This window comes from Poecilia reticulata, linkage group LG13 (assembly GCF_000633615.1).
Source record: "Poecilia reticulata strain Guanapo linkage group LG13, Guppy_female_1.0+MT, whole genome shotgun sequence".
Taxonomy (NCBI): domain Eukaryota; kingdom Metazoa; phylum Chordata; class Actinopteri; order Cyprinodontiformes; family Poeciliidae; genus Poecilia; species Poecilia reticulata.
The window spans coordinates 27,311,900-27,329,614 of NC_024343.1; the positions used below are offsets into that span (position 1 = coordinate 27,311,900).

Here is a 17,715-nt window from a genome sequence, read left to right on the forward strand (position 1 = left end):
ATATATATATATATATATACACACAAAAACTAATACATAAAAGTTAAAAGTTAAGGGAAAAAAACTCAGATGAACCAGAAATGATGTAAATCAAGCAAGGAATGGGGAAAAAAAAGAACAGTTGCTTAAATACCAGAGAGGAGTAATTGCTGGAATGTCAAACAGGTGAGTTAATTAACGCGGTGCGTGTCAGCATGGGTGGGGAACACGAGTGAACTGTTGAAGGAAAGTGAATAATGAACACAGACTGAATACACAGTGAAACTAAACAGGACACAGAAGAGTCTTCTAAATAAAAATCTAAACACAAACACTAAAATAAGACCCTGAACCTATACACAAAAAACACAACACTGTTAAAATTCAAGTTACAAAATAAAAAAAAGAGTGAAACACAGTAATTTTCCCCTTGTAAACAATAAAGTCCAAAAAGTAATAATATGAAAAAAGACAGTTCAAGAATCATGACAAAGGCAGGGCACAAAGGCATGTATCTATTTTCTAACGAAAATAGACACATGGTTTATAAAGCCTTTTAAAAATAAATGTCTTAATGGTGTTTTGCAAGAGTCCCTCTGATGGCTGGATTAACTTTGTCCATTTTCCCATCAACTCTAACCAGCTTCCTTGTTCTGGCTGAGAAAAAAACATTCCCACTGCTTGATGCCGCCGAGACCAAGACCTCTTTCACAAAGATGACCTGACTGAGAAAGGCAGCAGTATACGTCATAGTAGACAAGAGAATTAGGGGCGTCAAGAGTAAAGACGACTGAATACAAATGCATGCCACACTTTTCAGTTGTTTTCTAAACAGCTGAAAAGTGTAAATCTATATAATTTTCCTTTCCCTTCATAAATATGCACTAAATTGTTTCGGTCTATCACATAATGTACCCAAGAAACATATTGTGACAAATGGGGATTTTTTTTTTTTATAACAGTAAAATCCTAAATAACACTTCAATTGTTTGTCTCATGAATACTTATCATGAGTTGATTATTATTTAATCAAATACTATATATCATAAAGGAACATTCTGTTGGGGGTCCAAAGGTTCAGATCCCAAAAGTTCATAACGCAAAGCTTCAAGCGAGCACCTTATGTTCAGTTTTCACTTCCCACAGTACTTTCTCTACTTTGTCAAAGCTGTCAAAGCAAATAAAATCCAAAACTACTTAAAAGGCAGCCTGCTGACATCTCTAATAATATTGAACTCTGTTTCCCGTGAAACGGGAAGAAAATCATGTGGATTTTTATTTTTATTTTCCAAGTACTCGTTAAATGATTGGAAGCGGGAGACTCCATCCATCTTTCTAAAATTAGGCACTTTGTATACATATGTTATACTGCAGGCTGAGCAAGATTTAGTGTTCCATTGTGTAACAATTGCAGTGCAGCTTTAGCCTAAGCGCTGTCAATCAAAATATGCCATTTTCACTCACCAGAAGACGTAAAGACTGACATTATGACTGCAGGTATGAGAGCTCTGTAATTCCCACGTAAAAATCTTTGATCTTGAGTTTTCTTTTCACACCACAAATCTAGTCACAACAAAATTACAATTTTCAAGTTGTTCATGTTTTTAATTCGCACTTTGTCCCTTTTTTTTTTCTTCTTTTTTTTTCTTTTTTTACAGTGGCATAGTTGAAAAATGAATATTCAGTACTGAGAGATAAAGCAGACCTCAGACACCCTCCATAAAAAGCAAAGTAATTACAGCAATTCAATCTTTGTACAAAATGACTATTTATAGCATCGTACGGAACCAATAAAATAACATGTATGGGCATTGGGAATGTGGTTCAATTTCTTTGATACAATGATTATATACAATTTGAGGATGTTTGATTCACCAGGTCCTCAACATGTCATGTCATGTACTGTTTGCAGCAAACTCAAAGGCCATAACGGTGATCCTTGTACTGTTCTTCATGATAAATTACAGAATTGTAAAATGGAAAAGGTAATGTCAGACAACTACTTCAGTGTTAACAACAATAATACTAATTAATATAGTATCATATAATAAATCTGAATCAGTCATAATAATAAATACATAGTCTTTTTTTTTCAATTGTAAGTAATTCATTAGAATCCCTGTTTGAAGAAACCTTCAAAAGTGTGAAAACACTCAACGTGACAGGAATGGAATGCATTCCTCTTCCCTCTCCTGAAAACATCTGGTGTGCCGTGAAAAAGTATTTTCCCCTTTTCAGATCTTCTCTGTTTTTGCTTTGACACACTGGAATGTTTCAGATCTTCAAACAGCTTTTTTCAAGATAAGCTGAGTAAATACAAACTCGGCGTCGCTGCATTTGGATTTAAGTCCAGACTTTGACTAGGCCACGCCAAAAGGTGGAGGATTTTCTACCGTGCTAGAGAGCTGGTTTCATGGTTCCATAGAGTAAGTCGTGCTTCTCTGAAAGCAGCCAGTCCATCACAATGCGGTTGTGCTCCACTCTTTGTAGTCCACTAAACATTTTCCCAAAGGATTCCATGATAACCAAGATAGCTTTTGGCAAATATGAAACTGGCATTTCACTTTGTGTTATTTTTCTTTTTGTCAGAACAGATTTCCATCTTTTGATCCCAATACTATCCCATAACTATTTCTTTCTTTTTGATCCTATTATTGCTGAATCGTGAAGACTGACCTTAACTAAGGCAAATGCCGCCTGCAGTACTTTAGATGTTCTTCTGCGACTTCCTGGATTAGTTCTAGATGTGGCTTTAGAGTAATTTTGTTTGGCTGACCACTCCTGGATGGGTTCACCACTGTTCCATGTTTTCTCCATTGGTGGATGAAAGCTTTCACTGTGGTTCGTCAGTGTAACAAAGCCTCAAGAACTACTTTGCTACCCTTTGCAGATTGATGGATGTAAATGATTTTGAATTTATGTGGACCGGGTCCTAATGTGTGGCTTTGTGGCATATTTTAGCCTACATAATGTTGTCAGACAGGTTTTATTGAAGTTATTTATCGATTATATTGCTCGGAAAATAATCAAACCAGGGTGTGGCAAGTAAAATCTGAATAAAAAATGCATTGTGGTCTAATAAGATGGGGGATTTTTAAAAAATAGATTAATGCCAGGTTGGTTTGGTAAGCTTTTAAAAACAACATTTTGTCATTTTTGAAGTTACCCTTGTCAAAGTTGAAAATTTGTTTGATCTGAAACATTTGCCATAATAAAATGAAAAACACAAACAGACAAAATCTGTAAGGAAACATAAACTGTTTCACAGCTATATACATGGCTTGTGGCAAAACAAACTGGTTAGATAAATCTAGAAAAAAAAGTCATGAGATGTGGAATATATTAAATAGTGTATATGCTAATAAACAAAACGTAATGTGCCAGGGATCCCAAGATTCAACAATATTGTTCACAAATATTCACGTTAGCAAAGTATTTTACAGCAATATCCACACATTAAGCATAGTTGTTGTTCAATAAAATTCAACATAAATAATAAAGCCCCACAAAGTCCACTCATTCAGTTTGGATTTTACATTAAATAGCCAACCAAAAAAACAAATATTCCTGATCCATTATGATGACCAAAATCTTTATTACACGTCCGACTCCATTTCTCCATCTAGACTCATTTTGAATCCTGAGACAAGATACAGTTCTCGTATTTTCCCTCTTTTGTTTTTTTTAGTCCTCAGACTTTGTGCTTTAAAATTCCGACTTTCATAGTATAAAATAACAAGATAAAAGACAACTGAAAACGAATAGGTGTAAGAGTATACACCTTCTTAAGAGGGAAATGGTTTCTTTTTGGGACAATCGCATAGATTGTGCTTCTATGTTTTGTTATATCAAAGTGTCTGTCATGTTATGTCATACATTATGGCTATGGTAGGATAAAATCCAGGAGACATCCAAGACAATTGCTCAATTCAGAAAGAAAAGTCATATTATGTAAATGTTTCATAAACTGATGCGTTTCAGCTATTCTGTTCTCACAGTAAAACACTTTGAAAAGCTCAACCTTGACTGTCTTAAAATCGAGCACATCTTCTGTCCCTCCTGTGTTTAAAAATTCTGCAGACAGTTACAGTTATGTAAGAGAGTAGAGAAACCTGTTAATGCAGTCAATGAAAGAAATGCGGAAAAAAAAAAAAAACGTCTCGTTTAGGCACCAGAAAACTAAAATCTTATCCAACCATTAGTTTGTATTGATTACAAAAGGAGAACGCTATTTTAAAGTCAAGTTAAACCAAGCAGGAGTTTTCTGGAAAAAAAGATAAATGAGGAGTAAAACCCAGATCATGTTGTAACACTGAGGCAGCTTGAAATTGCATGTCTCTTGTTGAACATTGAAACGAAGGAGAAAGAAGCCAGAGGTCTAAATGAAGTACTCCTTCTTTTCCTCTGCATGCACATGGTTTCCCTCAGCGTTGATAATAGCCGTGTCAGCGTCGGGGGCATCCTCTGCTCCTTTGGCCTCATGTGTTAGATACGTTCCTGTAAATATACATGCAGACAAATCAAAAACCCACCGGTGGAAAACCTCACAGCGTCTTTTCATTCAGTACAAAAAAGAAAGCAAGTGACCTCTTTTACCTTTATGTCTAGCCAGATATCTTCCAAGAACTATTATCAAACACAAGGTGATGAAGACCACGACTGCAACAACCCCGCCGATTAAAGCGTGGTCAGGTCCACGCTGTCCTAAAGCATTAGGATCTGAAAGAAAACAATGAGAGACGGCATGGATGCGAGGGAACAAAATCAATAGCAAGATGCCACTGCTTAAGAGTTTCTGACATTTAGAAAACTACTTGGCTGCAGTGTGTATGCTGAAGATAATGTCAGATGTCGATTTTAAGGAGCTTATTTTATATTTTTCAGCCAGAAAATTTAAAAGTCTCGAAAACAGTTAGCCGTTCTTTAGAGCATACTTTTCTGAAACCAAAAGAGATTTTTGTCACATCCACTAAAACAGGAAGGCGCTGCCAGATAAACGTAATGGGATTGGACCCAAAAACTCTTTATGAAACCTCAAAGAGTTTTCTTGATTAAAAAAAAAAAAAACTAAAATATTGTATTGGGAATTTGTCGACTGCCTGTGTGGTTTCGTATCAAAAACAGTGAGCTGCATGGAAACAACTTTGCCTTAGGATTATGAAACAAAAGGAATCTTAGATTTAATGGGGGAAAAAAAAATCTATATATCCAGGCTTATTTAACTTTTCATGGACAAGTGGCAAACTGTTTAAGGTAAGCTAACTGCAGACAGCCTTAAAGAAGAGTGGTGAGACACAGATAAACTGTCATGGATCAAACAAACTTATTACATGGAGAGTAGTGAGACTTGCAAAAACAATGAGGTTATGTCATCAATCAAATCAAAATGCCGGCACTTTTTTTGTGTTTTCAAGTACAATTTTTGACAGAAATGGTAATTCTCCACTGTGATTAGCTACAGGCAGACTGGACTCACGACAGCACTTCTTAAAATCCTTCAGCTGTGTGCCAGATCGTTGGGTGTACAAGCTACTGCTCCTAGAAACAACAGTTTTCCTGGCCTCCTCGTCCTCATTGAACAAACTACTATACAAGTCTTCACTTTATGAATATTTTTGCCACTACTACTTTTGTTTTGTGTGGACATTGGGCTCTGTACTGATGACTGAGTTTGAAGTGTCAAATTTAACTTTAAATTGCAGTCATAAATGTAATAACTAGAACTCAACTGAAGAAGAATGTTTGGAAAATTGCTGTGTGCCCATTAAACCAGTGACCAAAACAATGAACAAATCTTCCTGAACTGCACACATAATTTCAGAGACAACCACAAATCTCTATAAAAAGCTACCATAAAGAAGAAATGCTTTAATATTGCCAGAGTTGAATGTGCTCATTTTATACTTCTTGTTTATCGACACATTTTTTCAGAAAAGAATGCGCATTTAGGTTTCTGAGCAGAAAACGAGCACAGCATTTTTTTCAAGCTTCAGTATGATGCCCCCGTGTCCGTCCTATTATAAACTGAGCGCCTGTGTCTTTATGGTGCACCTCTTGTGTTCTCATTATCTCAACCTGATAAATAGCCATGGCTCATGCTCAGTTTTGCAAAGTGACCCTGGGAAATGACGGATATATTAACAAACCCTGTAAACACAAAAGATTTTTACCATCCCAAAATACGAAACTTGAAAGGATGAAGTTGTGTGTCATGCTTCTTCTTCTTTTTAAATCCCATGCATTTTAAATACAATACAGGGACTCATGAGCGGCAACATCAGGTTTTGAGACAATGATCACGTTCCAAAGTAACCTGAGTTTGGTTAGATGTTGATGGGTATAATGATTCGTACCAGTGAATCCGCTGTCAACAGATGGCATAAGCAAATGTCATGTGACATGTTCACATTCACTCTCGTCACTGTGGTAATTATTGTTTGGCACTTCCTTACGAAATACAAACTGGAATAGGCAACCACATGTACCCAAACATGCTCTGTAAATGTTAACACGTAACCAATAAATCCTATCTTATTTCTATCCTGAGCTAAAATGAAAAGCAAAATTAAGAAAAAGACCACAAAAACAGCAGAATGACATGTAATACATCACAGAAAGCCACAACGGGAAACTAAAGAGTGCCAATACCACAAAACAGCTGATGGGGAAACTTTTCTGGTTCAGTTACCAGTTCTACAGAAGCGTACTTTTGATTTTTTTTGTAATTAATGCAATGTTTATTTACACCAACTATCTGCATTGATGATGTTATATTAATTTGTCATTTATGATGATTTTATTTAGTCTTGTACAATATTCGAATTCAATGTTTTAAAAAACATAAATTGGATGAAGAAGTTTGAATTTGTGAACTTTTTGAAATCGGCACAGCTAAAAGCAGGTTTCTTTGTATAGCGTGTTGCTTTCAGCAGGTGTTTCTCATCTGAACTCTGGTGTGCAAACAAGTAAACTTTGGTCCAAATGCAAACATGCACCACAATTTGATTATATTGAGACGTTGTAGAGTTTGTTTTTTTTATTTATTATTATTTCTTGTATTACTGGTACATTTGTCTCGTGTGGAGAGCGGAGTGCTGAAGAATCTTCTGTGTTCCACATTATGGACCAGTAGGGCTGGCTTCAAAACAGGCCAACACCATGGTACCAACACCACCACATCTGAAAGTGCTATTACTTTAACTCCTACATTTTTCTCATCATCTCATCTCATCAAATAGCTCATTTCTATCACTTACAACCATAAAACTTTACTCTAAAAGACCCCCGACTTGTCTACGTAGGCAACTGTAGGTTTCATTTGCGCATAATTAAAATTATGGTGCAGGAGTTTCTTTCTTGACTGGCACCCTTTCAGTCCAAAGCGATGTTAACTTTGATTCATCGTTGCCAGCAAGCAACACTCCTGCAGTTTTTAAGTTTAAGGTGGCTCGAGTCTGAGTAGCTCCTGGAGTGTTCTTGAACATCCTCACCTTTTATCTGAGGATGAGAGTTTGGATCAGGTGCTAAAAACCTTCACACAAGTGGGTGCACCAATAAGACAATGATCCCATTGTCTTATTGTTAAAAGCTGAAACTATGCTGGTTGAAGAGTTGTACCTAGAAAAGTGGTCAAATATTCAACAAGAAGCATGCCTGAAGTGTGGTAATAGTTTCAAAAGAATCTGTGGTCAGATTGTAACTTGCTAAAGGATGTATGACCAAATATGAATGGAAGTGCACTGCATGCACAATTTTGAACCTTGGTTGTTTTTAAAACTCACCAAAAATGTCTGCCGTGTCAGTATTCCTTTCTGGATTTATATTGTATCGTGTCCAAAAGTAATATGGCATTCTCCAAGAATTTAATTTTTGTTCCTGATTTTAAATCATTTTTTCTCTGCTAACATCAGATTGTCATGCAACTTCTGACTGATACTTCAAGGGTGTCCTAACAGTATGTGTTAATTTGGCATATTATTGAAAGGATTACAATGTAAATGTGATATTAATACACTGCTCGATTTTTCAGTTAACTTGATTAGATAGCTCACTCATTTTGTTATTTAAAAGACATTTGAAAAGCATTTCCTTAAAATGCCGCCTTTCATAACGACGTTACTTAGCAACGGAAATTATGGTGCTATTACATTTCCTCAAGTACTTTTCATAGCACTCCATTGACAATAAAGCTTGGCTAATTGCTTTACAATGTATATTAAGCACCAAGCAAGCAGTACTAATGTGACAGTCTGAGGCGTCGAAAATTTCTTGGCGTCGTTCTAACATGAGCAGCATTCCATCTGAGGACAGTGAGTCACTGCTGTTGATTTGGCATATGCCACTAAATCTCATTCTAGAGTCGCGGATGATCACAAAAGAGTCGACATATGCTACTACAGCAGGAGTGGCATGACACCAACCACTTTTGGTTCTATGCATCTCTTGGAAAACTGCAGCCACTTTGGTTAAGCCGCTCACAAAGAGACCAGCAAATTACCTTGCAGCATTTTGGCTGATCTGATGTTAAGTGACATTTAGAAAATAACCCTTTTGTCATACTAATTTTACTGCCCATTTAGTTTAAACCTACAGCACACACATCAGATATGATTAAGCGATAAACACCGTATCAAGCAGATTTAGGCAAAAATAACCTAACGCATAGTCAACAGAAATATCTCTGAAAAATTCGTAACATGAACAGACTCCACAAAAAATTTATGAATTTCCGTTCCATTTTTGTATGCTCAATGATACACTTAACAACACTATCACACAAAGGTCCACTTTTTCCCTCTCTGAGGTATAACTTAGTATGAAAAAGGCAAACCAAAATACCAACATGTTGTGTTATAACTTATGCAGTCCGTGGTATGAATAGAGAGAAAGCGTCTAGTGTCAGCAGAGCGAGCATCCATGCATGTTGATGATTTGGCTCATGCAGGGTGAGGCCATGATGTGTCCTGACCCAGAGCCAGTTCCAGCATCACACACACTAATTCTGGCTTGCAATGATCATCCATTGGGATATTTACCTGTTGTAGGGCCTGGAAAGTCTTTGGCTGTTGCCATGGTTGTAGACAGTGACAGCAGTAGAAAAAGATGAGGGGAACAACACCATGACATAAAAGGTGACCACAGGTTTCAAAGCAAAAGGTAATAGCTTGGGTTCCTGGGTTCCGTTTAATTGAGTGCAAAAGTGACAAAAAGGGAAGCTTGCTGTCGTGCCGAGCTAGAATGAAGAAAAATGATCCCCTAGGTGAGCAACAGAAGATTATGTTATATACATGTTCTTACATAACTCAAAGTACATGTCTAGCATTCTACCCAACATTAGCAATGAGGAATTAAATTCACGAGTTTCCCCTTCTCTTCATGGAATACGTAAAGCCTGTGTACACTCCACAAGAAACAAGAAATTTGTTTACCCATTCAAGTTGGCAAGAAATATCTTCTGTTGAAGATATTTTAAACTTCACGAGACACTCCGTTACAGTACCCCAGGGAAGGCCAAGTCAACCATTTACTACACTCACAAATTTCTGACCAACTGCCCAATGGTTGTCAAGGGCTACAACAGTAAAACGAACTGCCAGGGGCAACAACAGTAAAAAGAACTGCCATGCTTATGTGTCGAGAACAAACTGTGAGAACTTCAGCTCTGTGAGAAAGGATACATTTCTCGGTTCTTGCAGAATGCACAGGCCTTTAATCTCTTAGGAAACGTTTCTTTATTGAGTCCAAATTCTGGGTTTGTGCTATTCAGACAGAAGTGTGATAGTTTTAAACCAACCAATAGGGCAATTGTGACCTTGTCTGTTGGGTTGAAAGAAAAGTCTGAAAGGACTCTCACTGTTCAAAAGTCACCATTTTTAACCTACAGAATGACCTGACACATATTTACAGAACCTTTTTTAAATAGGAAATGTTAAAATATTTCTTTATAATAATGTGCAGGTCTTACTTGAATGAGTTTGCTTTCTTTTCACATAACATTTTACCGACTAAGAAGTGGGCACAAGCTAGTGCTAGTGGTAGCTACTGTTAGTAGTCGCTAGTGCCATGATTAACAGTCAAACTTTGGACAAAGAATTGGTTATAAAGTTTATATAAACAGGTGATATTTTATAAAGTGTTTTATATTATAAATTACAGTCTTTTGTGAATATTCCTAGGAAGGCTCTCCTTGTGTTTGGGTGTGGAATGGTGCTGCTCTTGACCTAAATTTCTCTTCCTTTGTTATATTTTTTACATTTGAATTGTCTCATTCTTCTCTTATAGTTTCTTCTCGATAAAGTAGTTACTTGGGGCTGCCTTTCTTCACTGGTGGCCTTATGTCCAGTTTATCAAACTCAGACAACATACAGTTGGTCAGCCATCACCTCTTTTTCTGGACCTGGTGTGGCTCTTTCGATGTCCACTACCTTATGACTGATTTACCCGCTGTCTTTACGTTCTGGATAGTATCGAGTAAATCTATGGGATAATGTCAGGTGTTTTAGACCTTTGTCTGCAGCCTTTTTTTTATGTTTTTACTCCATTGTAAATTGTTGGAGCAGATATTTTTCTAGTCAGTACTGTAACTTTCCAATATCTTCAACTTCAACAACATAAGGCTATTGTAGGGATTTATTATTTTCTCCTCCAAGTATCTACAAAACAAGGCATTAAGTTTCTAGTACATTTTCCATCCATATGTAGCCCTGCATAATTTTTTTTAAAGATAAACTCATAGTGACTACCCACTGACTTTACGCAGTCCACTTTCTGTACAAGGATTTTTATACTAAATTGACAATGACACTTCTGAAACTAATTTATTGGTTTTGCAAGAGCTCCGCAAATCCAACTTTGCATTGTGCTAAGCAAAAGGGCAAAGCCTTCACCACACAGTCACTACAGAAAATATATCTACCTTGTGCTCTCTGGAAAGTAACCATTCAATGTGAAAACAGAAGAGCTTTACAAGCCCAGCAATGCTCTCTAGGTTATAGCATCTTATCCTGACTTTCTCTTTTCCAAATTTCTCAATTTTATATTGCATTATATATGTGTATATATTACATCACCTTTATTTTATTATCAATGTAACATTTTAAAATCTTTCAGTGCTGTACTCCACATCCAGCTTCTTTAAACACAGCATTAAGCTCATCCTGCATGAGCCTTTTTGTTAATACCCACTGTGCAATTTTGTAGAACTTTCTGGTCTTGATGTTCTCTTTAGCCAGGCTTTTACATCTTATCATACATATCTTTTAAATACTGGGTTGCAACTGAATGTCTGGGATCTCCAAGGCTGATTAGAAAAGCAACAGGACAGAGCAAATCCTTCTTGCATGCGGTAATAATTTGTGCAGAACGCAGCTTTCAGTGGGCCTTTAAGTTCTCTTCTAAAGTCCAATTGAGAACTGGATTAAAGCTCTCAGTGTCTGATGATTTTTATTTTTTTTACATGGCAGCGCACATATCATAGTCTTTCTTAGTCATAGGGAGAGAACAGATTTGTCACTCTATTTTTATGGTCTTGAGTGACTGTTGAGTCAATCTGTGCCTGGGGCTTGGTACCTGCATATTTCTTTGAATGCTCTGCATATGTTTTAGGTCATATGCCTACTTATCATTGTCTCCATAACATATCTTTAGAGAAAAAGCTTTGATGTTGTGCTGAGGACATAGCAACTTGACATTTTTTTCCTAATAATTAAGTTCCAGCATTGTGAACTATGAACTACATTCTAAAGCTGGCATGCCTTCCTGGAATGGAAGACGATAATCACACTGGATGACTGATTTCACAAGGCTCTTATTGGCTTGGATACTACTTATTTACACACATTTCTTCTGAGAAATAAAAGTCGTTATGCCGTTGTGACATTCTGTCTCTCTACGTTTCTCTTGTGCGGCAGCGCGGGCATTCAGTTTCTCTGCCCCCTCTTCTTGGAACAGCTTCCAATGTGAACTGAAAATGTCAGAACTTGTTTTACTTAATGCTTTCCACTTCATCTTAAGAAACCAAGAATGGAAATCTTTCAAACCGTGCCTGTGTTTTAAATCTTAAACTGTTACTGTTTCAATTTTAAATAGTTGCACTTCCTCTGTCAAATTGACTGGACTTCATACATCTTTAATGTTTGTTTTGTTATTGTTGCTCATTTGTCCTGTCCACTCCTAATTTACCATATCTTGGAAAAACTATTCTTAGCACGAAAACGATTTTGCATATTACAGCCAAAAATGTCAATGCATTTTAATACGATCTAGTGACAGATCTATATATTTTATGAGAAAATTGTAAGGTAGAAAAAAAAAATAGATTATCAGGTTATCAGGAATATCAGGAAAATGTGACATGTATTTATTCAGCTCCCTGGTAGAATCAGGTTTTTTGCATTTGTAGCTGCAGTTGTTTTGAGATCTGATTTATACATCTAAAGTTTAAACTCTTTTCCCCAATCTTCTTTGTAAATCAATCTAAGCTCAAACAGGTTTAATAGTATTTGTGAAAACCAAATTTGTGTCTTGCCATAGAGTCTCTTTCTATTTTTACAAAGTAGATTGAACAGAGCTCCTTAAGATGTCCAAAGGTCGAGATATTCTTTGACAGCTTAACCCTGTGTTAGATTTCTTTCACTTTTCAGCACAATAATCACATTTTTATTTATAGAAAATATAGAAAAGGGATGCTTTTTTTTTAAAGTTCTTCATGCTGGCAAAGTTGGCGTAGATTAAAGTTGTGACAGCAAAGTTTCCTTGTAAACCCAGTGGTGGACATTATTGTTTTAGGTTTACTATAGGTTCCTCATTCCAAACATGTAAACCATTTTTCTGGAGTTGCTAAACAGCATTTCCAACATTTTGATTTTCTTTGCTGCAGTCGATTCAATTTTGCAAATGCTTTGAAATGGTTAAAGTAGCCTTGCAAATGTTCCTTCAACATGTTTGACAAATCCTAATGACAAACAGAATTCATTTCACTAAAAGCATCAGATAAAAACAAAACCTTTGGCTGTTTACAAGTAAATGTATCATTGTTCCAAAGAAAGTTTATGACTTATCAAAATGAACTGCATCTGAAATCTTTCTTCATTATTTATGTTTTCCCATTATAAGACAAAAGCTGTGTTGACTGTCAAGGTAAGCATTTATCATATTTTACCTGCAGAGTGCTCTTGTGGATCAGTACCAAACAGTCATGCATAAACACTACTGCACTAATAACATTCAGAGATATAAACCAAAGCTTGCACATGGATTATATGATTTTGGCAATCATTGTAGCACAAGTGCATGCTTATTGATTTGTTGAGCAGGTAGAAACCCTTCAGCATAAGAACACTCCAAACAGCTTGAGTTTTCTATTTTCCACCTCTGCAAATATGTTTTTATTTGTGCAGTCATTTGTGAATATTAAATAAATAATGTGATAACTTGCTCCTGTAATATCTGAACTAATCTGGAACAGTGTAATAAAACAGTTCTGTGTATAAAAAGGGAAAGCGAAAAGGAGAGCACATTGAATTCATCATCTGAAACAAGTCTATTTTCTAGCTCATAGCTTGGTTGTTAGCTCATCAATCATCAAGTGTGTGCTCAGTATCATGTTTGTGAGTGCATGAAGAGTTGGGGCCTTGGTGAGGGTGCAAGTGTCCCTGTTAATGCCGCTCTGAGTGAACTGATGATGGAATCTCTGCATTACAAAAATTAAAAAATTGACAAATGGAAGGTTGGTCATGCTTTGAAAATGTGAAGTTACTGGAGTCAATTTTATAGGTCAGCACAACATAAAAAAAGAAATGTTTAATTTAATTTTTTGCTGGTTTTTGTAATAAATGTTAATTCCAGAGAATTAACATTATTAATTCTCATAATAACGTTAAAGCAGTAGTTTTCAAATGGCCATTTCATTTATTAGAAAAAACAGTCTAGCCTTGTGTAAAACAGTGATTGCCCCCCTTGAGTATTCAAATCCAGCTCAATTATTAGCCGATCTGTAGAAAGAAGAAACCCTTTAAATAGTGCCTGAGAACATGAAGCAGTTTAAAATGAGACGTCGTCGTCTCAGAACATGGATAATTATCTGGATCTGTAAACCATAAATTCTGCCCCTGCCCTGAAGAACAATATCAGGCTATCAGTTCATGACCTCCAGCCCATTCCCAATGGGTTATACAGCAAGACTCAGGAGACATGACCTTTAACAAGCCATTTAAACCCTACAGTGCTGCTGAATTAAATAATCTCCATACTTCGTCCACTTCAATTCAAAAGACTCATTGCCAGTTATCGCCATTGCTAAGGGAAGTTGTTGCTGTGTTGAGGATGGCACAACCAGATACTAGATTACTTTTCCACATGGGCTTAGTGTGGCTTGAAGACTGATTTTACCCTCTCGATCTCAAATTATTATTTGTAAATTGTCTTTCAGATTTACTCAGGTTCTCTTTGTCTGATATTAACATTTGTTTGATGATTTGAGACATTTAAATGTGACAAACGGAAAAAAAAACAAGTATGTTTGGGGCAAATACTTTCAGAAGTAGAAGAGTTCAGAGTTTATTTAACACAAATTCAAGTCTATTGAGATGAAATTGTAAATTCAAAAACAGAGTAATGTGAGGGTAAAACGTAAACAAAATAAGCTACATCCTCACAGGGATTTCATCTTTATTTAGGAAAACTAATTTTTATGCAGCTTCAAAGTCTTGTATCCAGTGTTTCTTATTGTGCTTGGGATGGTTTATTAAAGGCAGTATTTTCAGACAGTGATAAATTGTGCTTGATGGATGACATTTATGGCTCCTCGGCTTCCCTGTCATTAGCAAATTAGGTTTAGAGGCCGAGATGATCCGAAAAGACCTGGCAAGAATTCAGCTCATCACTATGTAGCCCTGAAGAATGAGTGTCATCATCAGTGGAAATGAGTCTGTCAAACACATCTTTTACCTGCTTGACTCAATTTTTCATTTTTCCAAGTAACTAGGACCTCGGTGTGCGAGGGTTACTGAGAGATGTACTTCACATTTCTTTAGTTGATTGTGTAAGACTTAAAAAGCTTCTGAGCATATAAAAACCTTGCAGTACTAGTAAATTCAATAAGTTTTTATTAAAAAAAATCTGAAATAATATTACAAATTCTTAAGCAGCCGCTTAGCTACGAAATGTGACAAAAGGCTCAAAGGGCAGCAGGTATGATAGGATAATATCGACCGTACTTTGTCCTCTCTCAGCATACTCTTTGAATAACAGAACAGAGCACAGAGATAACATGATTTGAAAGAAAAATAGTGCCACTTCTTTATCCTTATCCTAAAGCCCCTCTAAGTCTCCCAAAGATCCCGCTATGCATCAAGTAATGACTTGTGAGGCGAGAAACTCCCCTCTGTCGAAAGAAGTTCTTCTCAAAAACACAGTGCTCTTGTTTCAAATTTGTATTCATCGATTAATTTAATAAAACCTATAAACACAACAGAAAGGCAGTGATGATTTATTTCCTGCAAACATAGTATCTGCTTTTTCAACCCAGTGATTGTCTTGGGATTGCAATGTTTTTTCCTGAACCGCAACTAAGCAAAATTTTACACCCTCATTCCTCCGATATTGGACTTTATCAGAGCCATGGTTGAGAGGAGATTCTTGAGTACAATGTTTGGGAGGGAGCTAGACTACAGACAATTGGGTTGGCCATCACAAAGAGGTACGCAATAATAATTGTTTAAAATTAACTTAGAATGTTCATTCGCACAGCTATATTAAAATAATTATGTAATTACAAGGGAGCCTTTGCATTTTACCTCGACATCAACACACCTGTGCTCTCCACTCAATTAATACAACATAATCAGATGATTCATGGCTTGAACGAGGTTTTCTCTAAACATGTGGGTAATGCCTTTGTAAAATTATTTTTAAAAAATGTACAGTAGGTATGTCTCGAGTAATGGATGACCAGATTTTATTATTCAATGAGATTTTCTAGCAATTTTAGGTTCACTATTAAATAAAACAGATAAAACTGTCTGTGTTTCAGATTCTGAAAAGTGTCTTTACTCAAGGTACTTTGTTTCCCTAATACCTGACAGTTTTTCTAAATACATTCTGTACACATCACACAATCTTTTTATTAGGCAATACATAGAGATACAGAGCTGAATAGAAAAATGCTTGTCCTCTTGTAGGTTTTTTCTTCTTTTTTTTCCAAAATGAAATGTTTTAAATCAACACACAAATTTTAGCTCTGCATAACACCCACTTGTGAAACCATGACTCAATTCAGTTTTAGTCCACACACTCAGGTCTGATTATTGGCTGACCTGTAGAATCAAGAAACTGCTCAACTATAACCCATCTAACAACAGCAAGTAAGCTGGAAGATCTCAAAAAGCAACAATGTCCAAATCTAAGGATATTTAAGCACAGATGATAACATCTATGGCTATGAAAAGGCTTGAAAAGCCATCTCTGTGACTCAGGGACTCCAGTGAACTTATAGTGAAAGGGATTATTCACAGATGGAGAAAACTAAACAGTGGTAAACTGTTTAGTTTTCTGGACAGCAATATAACTCCAGGTTCTCACTGGCAACTTATCCAGGAGGACACAAACTACATCTAATGTTCTGCAGGCTTCACTTCCTTTCGTTAAAGTGATTGTTCTACTCAATAACCCGGGCAATAGAAAACAGACTAGGTAAACCAACATGTCCAAGAGAGAGAAAAAGGCTTTATACCAACACTTAAACATGGTTGGAGCAGTGTGATGGTGAGATGCTGCTTTAGGACACTGCTGTAATTGATAAACCCATGAATTCTGCTGTTTATTAGATAATCCTAAGAGTGAATATTTGACCGTCAGTTCATGACATCTTGGAATATACTTGGAATATACAGTAAAACAATCACCAGTCTCATCCCCAGTTAAATGGCAAAGAATGAAAAAAAAATTTATACTGGGAGTACTCTAGCAAGAGCCTCAACTTAATCCAACTGAGGTGCTGCAACATTTTTTATGACATTTCAAAAAAACTTTTATCCTTGCAAACCCCCCCAATATGTCTAGAATGAACAACTCTGTGAAAAGTATTGGGGATAAGTCCTCAGCGATGTAAAAGCCTGTCAGTTATTAAAAAAAACGTTTGATAGCAGCTGTTCATGTCAAAGGTTACACAAACAGAAAATCAGGTTTTGGGGGCAATTACTTTTTCCACAAAGGACCAGAATTGTTTATGTAGCTTTCCCCCCTCCCCCCCTCTTTATTTAACCGTAAACATTTGAAAACTGAATTTTATATTTACTCAGATTATCTGATGTTACAATTGACCTGAATTGAACTGGAACATTTAAGTGTGACAAAAAAAAGCAAAAGCAGAACAAATCTGGCAGAGAATAAATACTTTTTCACAGTGATTTGGATGCTGGTGAAAAACTCTAAATGCTCACACATTTAAATGTGTTATTCACATATGACATGGTGGATGGAGGAAACAGAACAATAATTAGGTCAGTTTGAAATAGACTGAGTAGACAGTAGAAGCGAAATGACATCCTACAATATCACACTTTTTACTAAATTACTAAATTAAACCTCAATATTGCTGTCCAGTTTTAACCAGACCAAGAATACTTTATGCCTTAGTTTCTCAAGATTGTACATTTTATGCCTAAAATAATCTGCGGCTTAGTTAGTTATATACAAAATATTTAACAAACAGTTTAAAAACCTTTCCACTTACAGGAA

The 17,715-nt window shown here is 36.2% G+C and overlaps 1 protein-coding gene across 5 annotated transcripts in view; it reads right to left on the reverse strand.

Annotated features, from left to right (window-relative positions):
• Positions 1–3,554: 3,554 nt before the first annotated feature.
• The window catches only part of LOC103474999 (cell adhesion molecule 2-like), a 153,686-nt gene continuing 139,525 nt past the window's right edge, over positions 3,555–17,715 (reverse strand). For 4 of the 5 annotated variants that reach the window (XM_008426348.2, XM_008426346.2, XM_008426350.2 and 1 more), the window contains 3 exons: positions 9,015–9,041; positions 4,576–4,698; positions 3,555–4,476 (listed from right to left, as the gene is read on the reverse strand). In XM_008426348.2, the coding sequence (XP_008424570.1) occupies positions 4,358–4,476; positions 4,576–4,698; positions 9,015–9,041 (269 nt within the window). In that variant the 3' untranslated portion in view covers positions 3,555–4,357. The remainder of the gene's footprint in view (positions 4,477–4,575; positions 4,699–9,014; positions 9,042–17,715) is intronic. The other variant, XM_008426347.2, reaches the window with a different exon arrangement.